This window comes from Salvelinus namaycush, chromosome 1 (assembly GCF_016432855.1).
Source record: "Salvelinus namaycush isolate Seneca chromosome 1, SaNama_1.0, whole genome shotgun sequence".
In the NCBI taxonomy this organism is placed as follows: domain Eukaryota; kingdom Metazoa; phylum Chordata; class Actinopteri; order Salmoniformes; family Salmonidae; genus Salvelinus; species Salvelinus namaycush.
The window spans coordinates 81,781,672-81,800,005 of NC_052307.1; the positions used below are offsets into that span (position 1 = coordinate 81,781,672).

The 18,334-nt window shown below is 46.3% G+C and overlaps 1 protein-coding gene across 2 annotated transcripts; it reads left to right on the forward strand.

Annotated features, from left to right (window-relative positions):
* Positions 1–1,378: 1,378 nt before the first annotated feature.
* Positions 1,379–17,510, forward strand: hsd17b12b (hydroxysteroid (17-beta) dehydrogenase 12b). Of its 2 annotated transcripts, none has more exons than XM_038996381.1 (10): positions 1,379–1,708; positions 11,628–11,674; positions 12,092–12,167; positions 12,368–12,526; positions 13,176–13,240; positions 13,383–13,427; positions 13,651–13,685; positions 14,966–15,113; positions 15,762–15,911; positions 16,241–17,510. In XM_038996381.1, the coding sequence occupies exons 1-10, from the start codon at positions 1,531–1,533 to the stop codon at positions 16,346–16,348; spliced, it is 1,011 nt and encodes a 336-aa protein (XP_038852309.1). In that variant the 5' UTR covers positions 1,379–1,530; the 3' UTR covers positions 16,349–17,510. The 2 variants fall into 2 exon arrangements, with proteins under 2 accessions (XP_038852309.1, XP_038852317.1); XM_038996389.1 differs by having other exon boundaries at positions 1,381–1,708; positions 12,419–12,526.
* Positions 17,511–18,334: the final 824 nt, after the last annotated feature.

The window sequence follows — 18,334 nt, forward strand, 5'->3', positions numbered from 1 at the left end:
TGTGACGTTACTCAAAAAATGTAAAATTGATTAAATTGTTTTTTTTCTCCGACCTCATCAATCTACACACAATACCCCATAATAACAAAGCAATTTTTTGCAAATTTATAAATAAATAAAAATATCACATTTCCATAAGGATTCAGACCTTTTACTCATTGCTTTGTTGAAACACCTTTGGCAGTGATTACAGCCGTGAGTCTTCTTGGGTATGATGCTACAAGCTTGGCACATCTGTCCTTTGGTCTGATGAGTCCACATTTTTTGGTTCCAAGATTTTTGGTTCCAACCGCCATGTCTTTGTGAGATGCAGAGTAGGTGAACGGATGATCTCTGCATATGTGGTTTCCATCGTGAAGCATGGAGGAGGAGGTGTGATGGTGTGGGGGTGCTTTGCCGGTGACACTGTCAGTGATTTATTTAGAATTCAAGGCACACTTAACCAGCATGGCTACCACAGCACTCTGCAGCGATACACCATCCCATCTGGTTAGCGCTTAGGGGGATTATCATTCATTTTTTAACTGGACAATGACCCAACATACCTCCATGCTGTGTAAGGGCTATTTGACCAAGAAGGAGAGTGATGGAGTGCTGCATCTGATGACCCGGCCTCCACAATCACCCGACCTCAACCCAATTGAGATGGTCTGGGATGAGTTGGACCGCAGAGTGAAGGAAAAGCATATGTGGGAACTCCTTCAAGACTGTTGGAAAAGCATTCCAGGTGAAGCTGGTTGAGAGAATGCCAAGAGTGTGCAAAGTTGTCATCAAGGCAAAGGGTGGCTACTTTGAAGAATCTAAAATCTAAAATATATTTTGATTTGTTTAACACCTTTTTGGGTACTATATGATTCCATATGTGTTATTTCATAGTTTTGATGTCTTCACTGTTATTCTACAATGTATAAAAACTGTAAAAATAAAGAAAAACCCTTGAATAAGTAGGTGTGTCCAAACTTTTGACTGGTACTGTATATTATTTGTTTTATTAATAAAATAAGAAAACTGAACATAGAACACAGACAACAATGAAAGCTATATACAGGGTTCGCCAGAACTAGTGAAATAATCCCATCAATAATCCGAGTCCTGTTTGTTACTTTGGACAATAATTACAGCACAAACCAATCAGAAATGTGAAAATCTGGTGTCATAAATATTCATCCAGTCAGATATTATGAAAGTGTTGGTCCCGCCTTCCTCGTCCATGGAGATAAAAAAAATATAATAATGAGAATGGCTGTCGATACACATGTCATTGCTGCTCTCGGAATTGACGCAAATATTAACGAATCGAAAAGGAGCATGTTTTGACAGAGTCCAACCTCAACAAATCAGTGCTGCAAACCAGTAAATGCGGAAGTGTCAGACGCGGAAGTAAAGCCAAATATAAAAGCACGAGCTCAAAGTTACTGGCTGCACCATGTAAAAGAGGCTTTTGCGATAAATGCACGTATTGTAGACAGCCATTTGTAAATCCATACATTTGATCTCACAAATTAGTTGTGAAAGCCGTGTGCAAATATCATGTCGTCAACTGGAGAGACTTTACTACGGGCGGTGGAGACTCCGCTCTTCTGGATTGGCGCGTTGACTGCGGCCTATTTCTCAGTGTGCTCCGTATGTCGTTTGCTGTCAGGGCTCAGAGTTTGGGTGCTGGGGAATGGACGGGTGGTATCACCTGCTAAACTCGGAAAATGGGCAGGTGAGTAGCTAGCAAGCAATATTTATATAGGCCGTCATTGAAAATATGAATTTGTTCTTAACTGACTTGCCTAGTTAAATAAAGGTAATTAAAATATATATATATTTTTTAATATATATATATACAAGACAAGGTTTGCATGAACTCACCATTTGCTATATTGCCTGCCTTTTTTCTTTTGAAGGTTTATTTTGTCGCTGATGAAAGAGAATGGCCATATGTTTCGAAAGCCGTATCTCAAGCGATTGACGTTTCTAGACGTTAAAACAGTGTATGAATTGTAGTTCACATGAGCCAGCAAGGCTAATGGCTCAAGACTGTAGGGTGAGGTCAGGATTCTGCCTGGTGTTTGAGAGCTAGTAGTGAGTTAGCCCTGCCTGTACTTTAATCAGTCACCCTCGACCCAGTACGGTTCAGTTTATAGTGTGAATCAGAAAATGTTCTCCTAGCAATCAGTAGGATATTGTAGCTAGTAGAATACATTTAGTTATCCTAGCTGTCAGTAGGATATTGTAGCTAGTAGAATACATTTAGTTATCCTAGCTGTCAGTAGGATATTGTAGCTAGTAGAATACATTTAGTTATCCTAGCTGTCAGTAGGATATTGTAGCTAGTAGAATACATTTAGTTATCCTAGCTGTCAGTAGGATATTGTAGCTAGTAGAATACATTTAGTTATCCTAGCTGTCAGTAGGATGTTGTAGCTAGTAGAATACATTTAGTTATCCTAGCTGTCAGTAGGATATTGTAGCTAGTAGAATACATTTAGTTATCCTAGCAATCAGTAGGATATTGTAGCTAGTAGAATACATTTAGTTATCCTAGCTGTCAGTAGGATATTGTAGCTAGTAGAATACATTTAGTTATCCTAGCTGTCAGTAGGATATTGTAGCTAGTAGAATACATTTAGTTATCCTAGCTGTCAGTAGGATATTGTAGCTAGTAGAATACATTTAGTTATCCTAGCTGTCAGTAGGATATTGTAGCTAGTAGAATACATTTAGTTATCCTAGCTGTCAGTAGGATATTGTAGCTAGTAGAATACATTTAGTTATCCTAGCTGTCAGTAGGATATTGTAGCTAGTAGAATACATTTAGTTATCCTAGCTGTCAGTAGGATATTGTAGCTAGTAGAATACATTTAGTTATCCTAGCTGTCAGTAGGATATTGTAGCTAGTAGAATACATTTAGTTATCCTAGCTGTCAGTAGGATATTGTAGCTAGTAGAATACATTTAGTTATCCTAGCTGTCAGTAGGATATTGTAGCTAGTAGAATACATTTAGTTATCCTAGCTGTCAGTAGGATATTGTAGCTAGTAGAATACATTTAGTTATCCTAGCTGTCAGTAGGATATTGTAGCTAGTAGAATACATTTAGTTATCCTAGCTGTCAGTAGGATATTGTAGCTAGTAGAATACATTTAGTTATCCTAGCTGTCAGTAGGATATTGTAGCTAGTAGAATACATTTAGTTATCCTAGCTGTCAGTAGGATATTGTAGCTAGTAGAATACATTTAGTTATCCTAGCTGTCAGTAGGATATTGTAGCTAGTAGAATACATTTAGTTATCCTAGCTGTCAGTAGGATATTGTAGCTAGTAGAATACATTTAGTTATCCTAGCTGTCAATAGGATATTGTAGCTAGTAGAATACATTTAGTTATCCTAGCTGTCAGTAGGATATTGTAGCTAGTAGAATACATTTAGTTATCCTAGCTGTCAGTAGGATGTTGTAGCTAGTAGAATACATTTAGTTATCCTAGCTGTCAGTAGGATATTGTAGCTAGTAGAATACATTTAGTTATCCTAGCTGTCAGTAGGATATTGTAGCTAGTAGAATACATTTAGTTATCCTAGCTGTCAGTAGGATATTGTAGCTAGTAGAATACATTTAGTTATCCTAGCTGTCAGTAGGATATTGTAGCTAGTAGAATACATTTAGTTATCCTAGCAATCAGTAGGATATTGTAGCTAGTAGAATACATTTAGTTATCCTAGCTGTCAGTAGGATATTGTAGCTAGTAGAATACATTTAGTTATCCTAGCTGTCAGTAGGATATTGTAGCTAGTAGAATACATTTAGTTATCCTAGCTGTCAGTAGGATATTGTAGCTAGTAGAATACATTTAGTTATCCTAGCTGTCAGTAGGATATTGTAGCTAGTAGAATACATTTAGTTATCCTAGCTGTCAGTAGGATATTGTAGCTAGTAGAATACATTTAGTTATCCTAGCAATCAGTAGGATATTGTAGCTAGTAGAATACATTTAGTTATCCTAGCTGTCAGTAGGATATTGTAGCTAGTAGAATACATTTAGTTATCCTAGCTGTCAGTAGGATATTGTAGCTAGTAGAATACATTTAGTTATCCTAGCTGTCAGTAGGATATTGTAGCTAGTAGAATACATTTAGTTATCCTAGCTGTCAGTAGGATATTGTAGCTAGTAGAATACATTTAGTTATCCTAGCTGTCAGTAGGATATTGTAGCTAGTAGAATACATTTAGTTATCCTAGCTGTCAGTAGGATGTTGTAGCTAGTAGAATACATTTAGTTATCCTAGCTGTCAGTAGGATGTTGTAGCTAGCAGAATACATTTAGTGTTTCCCCTAGGATTTCTCTGCAGGGGTGGCAAAGTTAGTGTGGGGACCACAGTTTTAGAGGCCCTCTTGGCCTTAAAGACAAATGTGCTGTTTTAAAAGGGATTTCCTGCAATTCTACACAATTTGCTATTGTTTATGTCTTGTTATGTTGTCAGTGACTCAAACATAACTAAATCAATGGGAACACAATGCCAATCTCCCTGACTGTCTAGTTTTTATTTTGGTGATGGCTAGTTCTCAAAGATCTTATATATATATATATATATATTGCTCAAAAAAATAAAGGGAACACTTAAACAACACAATGTAACTCCAAGTCAATCACACTTCTGTGAAATCAAACTGTCCACTTAGGAAGCAACACTGATTGACAATACATTTCACATGCTGTTGTGCAGATGGAAGAGACAAAAGGTGGAAATTATAGGCAATTAGCAAGACACCCCCAATAAAGGAATGGTTCTGCAGGTGGTGACCACAGACCACTTCTCAGTTCCTATGCTTCCTGGCTGATGTTTTGGTCACTTTTGAATGCTGGCGGTGCTTTCACTCTAGTGGTAGCATGAGACAGAGTCTACAACCCACACAAGTGGCTCAGGTAGTGCAGTTCATCCAGGATGGCACATCAATGCGAGCTGTGGCAAGAAGGTTTGCTGTGTCTGTCAGCGTAGTGTCCAGAGCATGGAGGCGCTACCAGGAGACAGGCCAGTACATCAGGAGACGTGGAGGAGGCCGTAGGAGGGCAACAACCCAGCAGCAGGACCGCTACCTCTGCCTTTGCAAGGAGGTGCACTGCCAGAGCCCTGCAAAATGATCTCCAGCAGGCCACAAAGACAAATGTGCTGTTTTAATGTTTTAATTTTCTATCTATCTATCTATCTATCTATCTATCTATCTATCTATCTATCTATCTATCTATCTATCTATCTATCTATCTATCTATCTATCTATCTATCTATCTATCGCTATTTACTACATTCTTTCTGTTGAAGTTTACATAGAAAAGTTTTACCATCCTGAGAAATATTCAAGTTTTACTGTAAATTTTGTGTTGACTGCTTAATGCATATAGGGGAAAGGCTGGCCAGCCCTATTGTCCTTTGGAACCCACAGTGGCCTCTGGTTTGTAGACAACACATCAGTATTGCGTAAGAATGACATGAGTCTGCCTTTCCTCACAGAAGTGAGTGATAGGCTACATTAATGTTTACCCAACCTTATTGCTCGGGCAAGGCCATTCATCCATTCAGGGTTACGTTATCAGGGTTACATCAACAGGGTTACCACATCAGGTTGACTATATTTGGGGTGGCAGGTAGCCTAGCGCTTAGAGCGAGTAACCGAAAGGTCCCTAGTTTGAATCCCTGAGCCGACAAGGTGAAACATCTGTCAATGTGCTCTTGAGCAAGGCACCTAACCCTAATTTCTCCAGGGTTACCGTTGATTATGTTAGACCCTGGTTGTGACCCGAGAGTGTCTCGGGGAGAGTGGGATATGCAACAAAAAAAAACATTTCCAATTCACATGTGTTAATACACATTTGTACATGTGTGAAATAGGACAAGTATAAGCACCCAGTGAATTATTATTATATTTGAGTCCATCCATCTTTGAAGTCTGAACACCAGGTTAGGGCAGGCTTTGACCATGTGACTGCAAAACACAGCTGTGGCTATCGCACCCAGAAGTGGACTGGTTCCAGGAAGTTTTTACCTAATTGAAATCCCATTTGAAATGAAAAATAAGCCCCTGTAAATTAAAGCACATGTCAAAACTTCTGTGTTTGGCATGCAACACGGAGTACAAGGATTGGTATGTTAACACCAAATGTGTCTGGATTTCAGGCTAGCTGCCAAGGCCTGCTGAATATCAGTCTTATCCTGCTCTGCTGATTATTAAATACAGGCTTGCAGCAAAGGGAAATGATAAATGTGGTGACATTTCAACCAGTTCTGACATGTGTTGTATGTAGCTTATTTAGAAACTGTGTGAATAGCTATTGTACAGCTTCCCCCCGCTCACTGGAGCAGAGGTGATTGAGAGAATGGCCTGATTATGTAAGAAGACTAGAGCCATTCATAAATGTGGCTGAGGAGTCAGAGTATTCTGTTTCAATTACACTTTACTGCTGGCAGTGTGTGTGTTGTGGAGCAGCATCACGTAACACAGGGTCCATATCTCTAGCCCCTCCTCCCATTCACAAAGGCCTATATTCACTATCTTTCTGTGCATTGACTCCTCTTACCCCTTCCTCATCCTGTTCTGAGCTTCCGTCCCTCCTCCTCGTCTCTTTCGGTCACGACACCTGCTCGGTCTCTACACCATGGTTATTTAGCTTCTCATAAAATGATTTTGTCAAGTCCTTTATTGAAATGCGTTGGCTCATGAGTTATTTCTGGCGTGGCTAACAGATTGTTGGACACTGGTAGCAATAAGTGGACCACTCTGTCATTGGCTGAAGGAGGTCGTTCTCAGGTCATGTACTGACACACATTGTTACATTCCACACAGGTGTTCTTCTGCCTGCTTCAAGTAGGACAGGAAGGGGGATCTTCTGCCTGCTTCAAGTAGGACAGGAAGGGGGATCTTTTGGAACAAAAATGAAACAAAAGTTTTTAAAAATCCTAGCATTTATTACAATTGACTAAAAACAAATATGCCTTGGAAGAGTGATCTTTGCCAATTTGCATTTGTAAATCATTATTTAGATATAATTGCTGAAAGTTTGGATATTAATTAAATATTGCCCACTGTATCGGCTGCATATTTGCAAATGTGGGCTGGGTCATGAGCTTTACACCATAACTGGGACATGTTGTGGAAGAAAACATAGCAATTTTTGAGATTATGACATTTCAGCAGTTCCTCCACCTTGCCACCTCTTAGCAACGGTTGCATCACTAAATGCAGGCCAGGAGACGATGAGGTCTTTCTGGATAATGTTCAATGTATATAGACAGCCAACACATTTAAGACTATAGAACCAGGGGTTAGCCATGAAATTGTTTGCACAAAAAAAAAGTAAAGTGGATGTATAACCTGTTTCCAACTGTCCATAAGAGGAGCGATGGGTCAAGGAATGCTGAGGTGTGAGATACCGCTGGGAGCAGCAGCTCATTGGGATTCTGTGCAGCAACTGTGCTAGACAAGGCTGCAGTGGTGTGCTATTTTAAACCTGCACTTCTTTTTTTAGCTCAGAATATTCAGCAGCAGAAGCACCGCTGTCTGGCTGAGAAGCACTAACATTTTTACAACAATTTTCATTTCTTGATAATTTGAAGATGTATGAGGATGTTGAAGGATGCCATTCAAGCCCATCTAGGTTAGGTCCTATGAGTAGATTCTTCTACCATCTTCCCTGACCTAGCATATATTTATGATGGCGTCTCTTCAAATGGACACTTTATTTTGAGTAAATGGAAGGAACATGCCTTGTGCTCAAAACATTGAGTTTCATTCTTAAAACCGCTTAAAATAACCAGCGGAAGCATTCCCTGTCGCCCATACGGACTCCCCCTCTCTCTGTTCAATTGCTCCATTCTATTTTAGCTCTCTACCCTCCCTCCATTCTGGTCTCCCTCCCTCCATTCTGGTCTCCCTCCCTCCATTCTGGTCTCCCTCCCCAGTGAATGCCTGGCTGCTTCTCGTCTTCCTCTGCTTTAAGGCAACAGCAGTGGAGAGTTGGTGAAGGAGAGAGTTGGGTGGGGAGTTGGTGAAGGAGAGAGTTGGGTGGGGAGTTGGTGAAGGAGAGATGGGGGGAGATGGTGAAGGAGAGATGGGGGGAGATGGTGAAGGAGAGATGGGGGGGAGATGGTGAAGGAGAGATGGGGGGAGATGGTGAAGGAGAGAGAGATGGGTGGAGAGTTGGTGAAGGAGAGAGAGGGATGGGTGCAGAGTTGGGTCTGGTGAAGGAGGGAGGGATGGGTGCAGAGTTGGGTCTGGTGAAGGAGGGAGGGATGGGTGGAGAGTTGGGTCTGGTGAAGGAAGGAGGGAGGGATGGGTGGAGAGTTGGGTCTGGTGAAGGAAGGAGGGAGGGATGGGTGGAGAGTTGGGTCTGGTGAAGGAAGGAGGGAGGGATGGGTGGAGAGTTGGGTCTGGTGAAGGAAGGAGGGAGGGATGGGTGGAGAGTTGGGTCTGGTGAAGGAAGGAAGGAGGGAGGGATGGGTGGAGAGTTGGGTCTGGTGAAGGAAGGAAGGAGGGAGGGATGGGTGGAGAGTTGGGTCTGGTGAAGGAAGGAAGGAGGGAGGGATGGGTGGAGAGTTGGGTCTGGTGAAGGAAGGAAGGAGGGAGGGATGGGTGGAGAGTTGGGTCTCGTGAAGGAGGGATGGGTGGGTGGAGAGTTGGGTCTGGTGAAGGAAGGAGGGAGGGATGGGTGGAGAGTTGGGTCTCGTGAAGGAGGGAGGGATGGGTGGAGAGTTGGGTCTGGTGAAGGAGGGAGGGATGGGTGGAGAGTTGGGTCTGGTGAAGGAGGGAGGGATGGGTGGAGAGTTGGGTCTCGTGAAGGAGGGAGGGATGGGTGGAGAGTTGGGTCTGGTGAAGGAAGGAAGGAGGGAGGGATGGGTGGAGAGTTGGGTCTCGTGAAGGAAGGAGGGAGGGATGGGTGGAGAGTTGGGTCTCGTGAAGGAGGGAGGGATGGGTGGAGAGTTGGGTCTGGTGAAGGAAGGAAGGAGGGAGGGATGGGTGGAGAGTTGGGTCTCGTGAAGGAAGGAGGGAGGGATGGGTGGAGAGTTGGGTCTCGTGAAGGAAGGAGGGAGGGATGGGTGGAGAGTTGGGTCTCGTGAAGGAAGGAGGGAGGGATGGGTGGAGAGTTGGGTCTGGTGAAGGAAGGAGGGAGGGATGGGTGGAGAGTTGGGTCTGGTGAAGGAAGGAAGGAGGGAGGGATGGGTGGAGAGTTGGGTCTCGTGAAGGAAGGAAGGAGGGAGGGATGGGTGGAGAGTTGGGTCTCGTGAAGGAAGGAAGGAGGGAGGGATGGGTGGAGAGTTGGGTCTCGTGAAGGAAGGAGGGAGGGATGGGTGGAGAGTTGGGTCTCGTGAGGAGGGAGTGAGTTGGGTCTGGTGAAGGAGGGAGGGATGGGTGGAGAGTTGGGTCTGGTGAAGGAAGGAGGGAGGGATGGGTGGAGAGTTGGGTCTCGTGAAGGAAGGAGGGAGGGATGGGTGGAGAGTTGGGTCTCGTGAAGGAAGGAGGGAGGGATGGGTGGAGAGTTGGGTCTGGTGAAGGAAGGAGGGAGGGATGGGTGGAGAGTTGGGTCTGGTGAAGGAAGGAGGGAGGGATGGGTGGAGAGTTGGGTCTGGTGAAGGAAGGAAGGAGGGAGGGAGGGGTGGAGAGTTGGGTCTCGTGAAGGAAGGAAGGAGGGAGGGATGGGTGGAGAGTTGGGTCTCGTGAAGGAAGGAAGGAGGGAGGGATGGGTGGAGAGTTGGGTCTCGTGAAGGAAGGAGGGAGGGATGGGTGGAGAGTTGGGTCTCGTGAAGGAAGGAGGGAGGGATGGGTGGAGAGTTGGGTCTCGTGAAGGAAGGAGGGAGGGATGGGTGGAGAGTTGGGTCTGGTGAAGGAGGGAGGGATGGGTGGAGAGTTGGGTCTCGTGAAGGAAGGAGGGAGGGATGGGTGGAGAGTTGGGTCTGGTGAAGGAAGGAGGGAGGGATGGGTGGAGAGTTGGGTCTGGTGAAGGAAGGAAGGAGGGAGGGATGGGTGGAGAGTTGGGTCTCGTGAAGGAAGGAAGGAGGGAGGGATGGGTGGAGAGTTGGGTCTCGTGAAGGAAGGAGGGAGGGATGGGTGGAGAGTTGGGTCTCGTGAAGGAAGGAGGGAGGGATGGGTGGAGAGTTGGGTCTCGTGAAGGAAGGAGGGAGGGATGGGTGGAGAGTTGGGTCTGGTGAAGGAGGGAGGGATGGGTGGAGAGTTGGGTCTCGTGAAGGAAGGAGGGAGGGATGGGTGGAGAGTTGGGTCTGGTGAAGGAAGGAGGGAGGGATGGGTGGAGAGTTGGGTCTCGTGAAGGAAGGAGGGAGGGATGGGTGGAGAGTTGGGTCTGGTGAAGGAAGGAAGGATGGGTGGAGAGTTGGGTCTGGTGAAGGAAGGAGGGAGGGATGGGTGGAGAGTTGGGTCTGGTGAAGGAAGGAAGGAGGGAGGGATGGGTGGAGAGTTGGGTCTCGTGAAGGAAGGAAGGAGGGAGGGATGGGTGGAGAGTTGGGTCTCGTGAAGGAAGGAGGGAGGGATGGGTGGAGAGTTGGGTCTCGTGAAGGAAGGAGGGAGGGATGGGTGGAGAGTTGGGTCTCGTGAAGGAAGGAGGGAGGGATGGGTGGAGAGTTGGGTCTGGTGAAGGAGGGAGGGATGGGTGGAGAGTTGGGTCTCGTGAAGGAAGGAGGGAGGGATGGGTGGAGAGTTGGGTCTGGTGAAGGAAGGAGGGAGGGATGGGTGGAGAGTTGGGTCTCGTGAAGGAAGGAGGGAGGGATGGGTGGAGAGTTGGGTCTGGTGAAGGAAGGAAGGATGGGTGGAGAGTTGGGTCTCGTGAAGGAAGGAGGGAGGGATGGGTGGAGAGTTGGGTCTCGTGAAGGAAGGAGGGAGGGATGGGTGGAGAGTTGGGTCTCGTGAAGGAAGGAGGGAGGGATGGGTGGAGAGTTGGGTCTCGTGAAGGAAGGAGGGAGGGATGGGTGGAGAGTTGGGTCTGGTGAAGGAGGGAGGGATGGGTGGAGAGTTGGGTCTGGTGAAGGAGGGAGGGATGGGTGGAGAGTTGGGTCTGGGGAAGGAGGGAGGGATGGGTGGAGAGTTGGGTCTGGTGAAGGAGGGAGGGATGGGTGGAAAACAGAGCCCACTGACAGCCAATAAAGGCTAAATATAGCTACTGCTGTCTCTGCAGTGCCAGGCTGCCTGACCCCGGGGTGGCAGAGGAATGCCACGGAGCCTGTCCTTTCCCCATGTCCTGCTGTACCCTTCCCCTCCGTCTCAGTACCTGCATCACCATATTCGTCTTCCTGTATTCTCTCTTCCTCCCTTCTCGCTCACTTAAATGACAGAACCACAGGTAGCAGTGCAAGGACACAGAATGCATTGATAATGTAATCATTTTCATCTGGCATATCATTTTTCGATACATCAGCATTTAAGTATCTGTCTAAATGTATTTCATCCAGGTCTGAGTTGACTCGGTACTGCTTGACACACAGGCATGTTTGACCTATTGACTAGAATGGGATCAGTGTTCTCTTCTGCTTTTAATGCATTTTTTTATTTTTTTTATTTCTGGGTCAGTTTTGTGAGCAGTGTCGGTGTGTTTTGTTTACCCTTGACTAATACACCCCCTCTCCTCGCTCGTCTTCCCCCTCAGTTGTGACAGGAGCCACGGATGGCATCGGGAAAGCCTATGCGGAGGAGGTAAGATCGAATCCCGGGGTGTCAGACATTTCAGGCCCCTTCACGGGAAAACCAAAGTGAGTGACTCATCAGAGAGAGAGGGGGGTTTAACCAGGAGGTCAGAGTAGTGACGGTGACACACACAAAGGTTTGCCTTTTGCGAGCAAGAGCTGAGGGATTTATGCTTCATAGCCAGGGCAGAATTTATTCAAAAATAGTCATTTTTTCAAGGGAGTTCCCCATCAGTAGACAGTCATGATAAATGCCCTGCTTGATAACAGTGCTGTCCTCATTGTTGATGATGGCTATTGTTGATTTAGGTTATGAATCTGGGTGCAGTGTGTGTGTGTGGTAGTGTTGAATGTTAGACCCTCTTTAATGGCCGGCCTTAAAGATGGTCTCAGTGTCCATGTTGAGTGTTGGTTTCTGTCTCCACAGCTGGCTCGGAGGGGGTTTTCCATTGTGCTAATCAGCCGCACCCAGGAGAAACTGGATGAGGTGGCCAAGTCCATCGGTGAGTAGTTCCACTTGGGGCATGTTCATTAGGCATGGGGGAAACCCTGGACTAGAGGAGAATGAGTCAGTCTCCAGTTGTCTTAATTGATGGGGCCCTCTGCTGGTCACTATGGTGTATTGACATCTGAGCCCCCACATCTTCACAGATGAGTCCACTACAATCTCACTCCCTAAAGCTCACTGTTCGTTGTGTTTCAGCACCTTTTTTATGTTCCAGTAACAGCGTCTTACATGCGTCTTCCCTCCTAGAGAGCAAATATGGGGTTGAGACCAAATCCATCGCTGCAGACTTCAGTGCGACGGACATATATCCCAAGATTGAAGCTGGACTTACCGGACTGGAGGTTGGTGTTCTGGGTAAGTGAGAGAGCCAGTCCAGTGACGGTTGTGGACTTACCGGGCTGGAGGTTGGCGTTCTGGGTAAGTGAGAGAGGCAGTCCAGTGACGGTTGTGGACTTACCGGACTGGAGGTTGGTGTTCTGGGTAAGTGAGAGAGCCAGTCCAGTGACGGTTGTGGACTTACCGGGCTGGAGGTTGGCGTTCTGGGTAAGTGAGAGAGCCAGTCCAGTGACGGTTGTGGACTTACCGGGCTGGAGGTTGGCGTTCTGGGTAAGTGAGAGAGGCAGTCCAGTGACGGTTGTGGACTTACCCAGAACGCCAACCTCCAGCCCGGTAAGTGAGAGAGCCAGTCCAGTGACGGTTGTGGACTTACCGGGCTGGAGGTTGGCGTTCTGGGTAAGTGAGAGAGCCAGTCCAGTGACGGTTGTGGACTTACCGGGCTGGAGGTTGGCGTTCTGGGTAAGTGAGAGAGGCAGTCCACGACAGTGACGGTTGTTTTTTGTGAATCATTCAGATGGTGTGGTGGTCTTTTAAAACGCTGCTGTCCCCTTTGGTTAGAAGTGGATAATCAAGTGCAGAGAGGCATGTGTTGATCACTTCTTCCAGTCCCTCAAGTGATGTGGTATTTGAAAGTCCTGACTGTGTTCTATATGGCTTTTATCCCTAGTAAATAATGTGGGAATGTCCTACTCCTATCCGGAATTCTTCCTCAACGTTCCCAACCTGGATAGTGTGAGTCTGAACGGCCTTGTGATTGTTCACGTCCCATCTATTGTGTACCAAGACCACTTATCTCACACATGCTGTTCTATGAAAACATTACGCCTCAGAGATGAACCCAGAACTAAATCGTTTTTTTATTCTGCCCTTGCAGTTCATCAACACAATGGTGAACATCAACATCACGTCTGTTTGCCAGGTCAGTAGTCATTATGGGAATGGAAGCCCAGTAATACACAAATGAACATTTTGATTAATGAAGTCTTTTTATTTTTTGCCTTATCTCACACACTACAATGAGCGCGCACATACATACATGCATACACACATAGTCTGCCATATGAGGCAGAGGATTGGTTCCCAGCCCAAAGCAACAGCATGCTTTCGGCTCTAAAACCCACAATCCTTCTCTCTTTATGCAGATGACCCGTATGGTGCTACCTGGGATGGTAGAGAGGTAAGTGGAGGGGGTGACGGTATCTGGGGTTTCCAGGGAGGGGCGGCAGTGGTGACGGGATCTCAGGGAGGGACGGCGGTGGTGAAGGGTTCTGGGGTTCTCGGGGAGGGACGGCGGTGGTGACGGGATCTCAGGGAGGGACGGCGGTGGTGACGGGTTCTCAGGGAGGGACGGCGGTGGTGAAGGGATCTGGGGTTCTCGGGGAGGGACGGCGGTGGTGACGGGATCTCAGGGAGGGACGGCGGTGGTGAAGGGATCTCAGGGAGGGACGGCGGTGGTGAAGGGATCTGGGGTTCTCAGGGAGGGACGGCGGTGGTGAAGGGATCTGGGGTTCTCAGGGAGGGACGGCGGTGGTGAAGGGATCTGGGGTTCTCAGGGAGGGACGGCGGTGGTGAAGGGATCTGGGGTTCTCAGGGAGGGACGGCGGTGGTGAAGGGATCTGGGGTTCTCAGGGAGGGACGGCGGTGGTGAAGGGATCTGGGGTTCTCAGGGGAGGGACGGCGGTGGTGAAGGGATCTGGGGTTCTCGGGGAGGGACGGCGGTGGTGAAGGGATCTGGGGTTCTCGGGGAGGGACGGCGGTGGTGAAGGGATCTGGGGTTCTCGGGGAGGGACGGCGGTGGTGAAGGGATCTGGGGTTCTCGGGGAGGGACGGCGGTGGTGAAGGGATCTGGGGTTCTCGGGGAGGGACGGCGGTGGTGGTGAAGGGATCTGGGGTTCTCGGGGAGGGACGGCGGTGGTGAAGGGGATTGCTCTGGTCAGTAGAGATTCTCCCACTCACTCTTCCCAAAGTGTAATGCTTATTCCCAAACTCTTATACTCTCCATGCTCATGTACTGTGGTGTAATGTTGTCTCTGACCTGAGGGTTTAGTGTTGTCTCTGACCTGAGGGTTTAGTGTTGTCTCTGACCTGAGGGTTTAGTGTTGTCTCTGACCTGAGGGTTTAGTGTTGTCTCTGACCTGAGGGTTTAGTGTTGTCTCTGACCTGAGGGTTTAGTGTTGTCTCTGACCTGAGGGTTTAGTGTTGTCTCTGACCTGAGGGTTTAGTGTTGTCTCTGACCTGAGGGTTTAGTGTTGTCTCTGACCTGAGGGTTTAGTGTTGTCTCTGACCTGAGGGTTTAGTGTTGTCTCTGACCTGAGGGGTCAGTGTTGTCTCTGACCTGAGGGGTCAGTGTTGTCTCTGACCTGAGGGGTCAGTGTTGTCTCTGACCTGAGGGGTCAGTGTTGTCTCTGACCTGAGGGGTAGCACCCTAAACATCAGATTGCGTGTCACCCGTTTCAGGAGAAAGGGGGCCATCCTCAACATCTCTTCTGCCAGTGGGATGTACCCTTGTCCCCTCCTCACGGTCTACTCTGCCTCGAAGGCTTTTGTGGACTTCTTCTCCCGAGGGCTGGAGGCTGAGTACAGGAGCAAAGGGATCCTCATCCAGGTGAGACTGAAGACTGACCTGTTTTAACCAATGATTTGTATATCCACTAGATGACTGATAGGGGGTGCTGTGTAGAAGCCACCATGCCTCCATCTTGGCTCTCCCCTAACATTGTAAAATATATTTTGGAAGCTATAGAAATGCATGTATTAATGTCTACATTTGTTTTTGCCACATTTATTCTATTAGAGACAGCTTAATGCATATTTTAAAATATGTTAGAATTTCTTTGTTTATATAAACATTTTCCTTATTGTATTGATTAATGTTCCTGTCCCCACGACAACATCAGAAAATACTTAAATACATGTAATTTTGAAATGCTGTATAATTCCATTCATTCCTATGGAGGACAGCTCTACTGGGGAATGCCAATATGGAGGACAGCTCTACTGGGGAATGCCAATATGGCCGACCGGTGACTTCAAAGCCTTTCAGTGGCCAATACATGGCGTCAGCAATCCAGGGTTTATATACATAATTTGTTTCACCCCCCAGAAACTGCCACAATGTTATCCCCAACACGTCAGCCATACTGTCTCTCCCGGGGGACAAGCTTGGTCATATTTAGCTGTCGGAGGAGTTTGCTTTCAAACCAGTGAGGGAACATCCATGTGAATTTGAGTAACATTCGTGTCTCCTCTCCAGAGTGTCCTGCCGTTCTTCGTGGCCACCAAGCTGAGTAAGATCCGGCGGGCCACACTGGACAAGCCCAACCCTGACCGCTATGTGGCCGCAGAGCTCAACACGGTGGGGCTGCAGAGCCAGACCAACGGCTACCTGCCTCACGCAGTCATGGTAGGGACGGGCTAACGATAGAATACTTCACTGTCCAGGCTTCAGGATGACCGTTTTTATCACAAGGTTCAACAAGTAGCTACTTGTCAGGTTACACCAGATTCTACCTCGTCAGTTTACGAGGATTCTTCCCTGACAGTTGGCCACAAATTATCATTGCTTGAAGCTCATGCTTTTGCAAATGCAGAACTATTCAAGTGGCAAGTATCTTGATGCAAGTTAATAGTAATGAGTTTAGACTGTAAATACCCAACTAATTATGACATTAACAATGAAAATAACAGGCATGGATTCCCAGACCAGATTGATAATGGTGTTTGTTTCCTCAGGGCTGGCTGACCACCGTGCTGTGCCCTGCCAGGCTCCTGAACAGCTACATCATGGGTTTACACCTGGGGATGCGCTCACGCTATCTGAAGAAACAGAAGCAGGGATAGAGATACTATCAGGGCAAAGGAGGTGTGGAGAGAAAGGAGACCAACAGGAATCCACCTGCTCCGTTCTTGCATACCCCTCACGGACCAAGGACAGGGCTGGAAAACTGCTAGTGTGTGTTCAAGTTAGTCTACGGTGTTCTCTGGCTTGGGTAATCATTTCTATGGAGGGACTTCCTGGAGTTGAAACATTGACCAGGCACTTAAACATAATGCACTAAGTTAAATTAAACAGTTAAAAATGTTATTGTTGACAGGTATTAGGAGCTGCACTTGTGAACTACCACTTCAATAAACAATACTAGTTGCAACTTATTCCTTCAAAATGTTTTATTGTTGGAGTTGTGTTGAACTCAGAAAAACCAAATATGGAAAGAAATGGATTTGAGTCATTCTGAAACTCTCAAAGGGCAGGAAAATAAATGTTCTCCCTGGATTGCTTTACAATGAAAAGGTTGTGTGCAAATCATGTATTAATGAACCTACAAAAGGGAGGATAAGGAGACCGAGTTAACGGGTACTGTTCCTTTTTGAATACTGGAGGATTGATGTCCAGTTTAGAAGGTTGTGTGTCTGCTAGCATGTCAGTATGGTAGGTAACACACCAGAAACTAGGGAATGGGTTGAGTTAGCCCGCTCTCGTTTGAACTGACTGACTGGTCTTCAATACAGAAGGGACACAACTTACAAGCCATTCTCTGGTCATCAAGGCAGTGTCTCAACAACAAAAAGTAGATACAAGCTGTTTAACAGTTCAGGCCATTTACTGTTGAACCAAATGTCTTGTCCAACTGTTTTGTTCTCGTTACTTTCTATCAAGCAGTCAGTGGTCCGTTAACAGATTTCTTAACATGCTTCACACGCTGTGTGTTTTTTGAACTCTAAGCATTTGGTTGTACAGCGTAATGCCACTGTCATCTTACTTCATGAGCTCACCAAGGTGACTCATTTAATATTGTCTTCTGTTTGGTTGTTAATGAAAGCTTCGCATTTGATTGTTTTAGATGCATTTAAGTTACAAGGTCTTTAACATTGTACGGTTTGGTCGAGAGCTTGTGTATATTCCCAGTTTGTAATGCTCGCCTCAATAAAACACTGTTCAACCATCTATCTGGTATATTCCCAGTCTGTCATGCTCGTCTCAATAAAACACTGTTCAACCATCTATCTGGTATATTCCCAGTCTGTCATGCTCGTCTCAATAAAACACTGTTCAACCATCTATCTGGTATATTCCCAGTCTGTCATGCTCGTCTCAATAAAACACTGTTCAACCATCTATCTGGTATATTCCCAGTCTGTCATGCTCGTCTCAATAAAACACTGTTCAACCATCTATCTGGTATATTCCCAGTTTGTAATGCTCCATCAGAACACTGTTCAACCATCTATCTGGTATATTCCCAGTTTGTCATGCTCGCCTCAATAAAACACTGTTCAACCATCTATCTGGTATGTTCCCAGTCTGTCATGCTCGCCTCAATAAAACACTGTTCAACCATCTATCTGGTATGTTCCCAGTCTGTCATGCTCGCATCAATAAAACACTGTTCAACCATCTATCTGGTATATTCCCAGTCTGTCATGCTCGCCTCAATAAAACACTGTTCAACCATCTATCTGGTATATTCCCAGTTTGTCATGCTCGCCTCAATAAAACACTGTTCAACCATCTATCTGGTATATTCCCAGTTTGTCATGCTCGTCTCAATAAAACACTGTTCAACCATCTATCTGGTATGTTCCCAGTCTGTCATGCTCGCCTCAATAAAACACTGTTCAACCATCTATCTGGTATGTTCCCAGTCTGTCATGCTCGCATCAATAAAACACTGTTCAACCATCTATCTGGTATATTCCCAGTCTGTCATGCTCGCCTCAATAAAACACTGTTCAACCATCTATCTGGTATGTTCCCAGTCTGTCATGCTCGCCTCAATAAAACACTGTTCAACCATCTATCTGGTATATTCCCAGTCTGTCATGCTC

Bases quoted from the DNA above. Each gene is read 5' to 3' on its own strand.
- hsd17b12b (XM_038996381.1), top strand. From the start codon at position 1,531: ATGTCGTCAACTGGAGAGACTTTACTACGGGCGGTGGAGACTCCGCTC. The intron at 15,114-15,761 runs GTGAGACTGAAG...TCTCCTCTCCAG, and splicing joins GCAAAGGGATCCTCATCCAG to AGTGTCCTGCCGTTCTTCGT. The intron at 15,912-16,240 runs GTAGGGACGGGC...TTGTTTCCTCAG, and splicing joins ACCTGCCTCACGCAGTCATG to GGCTGGCTGACCACCGTGCT.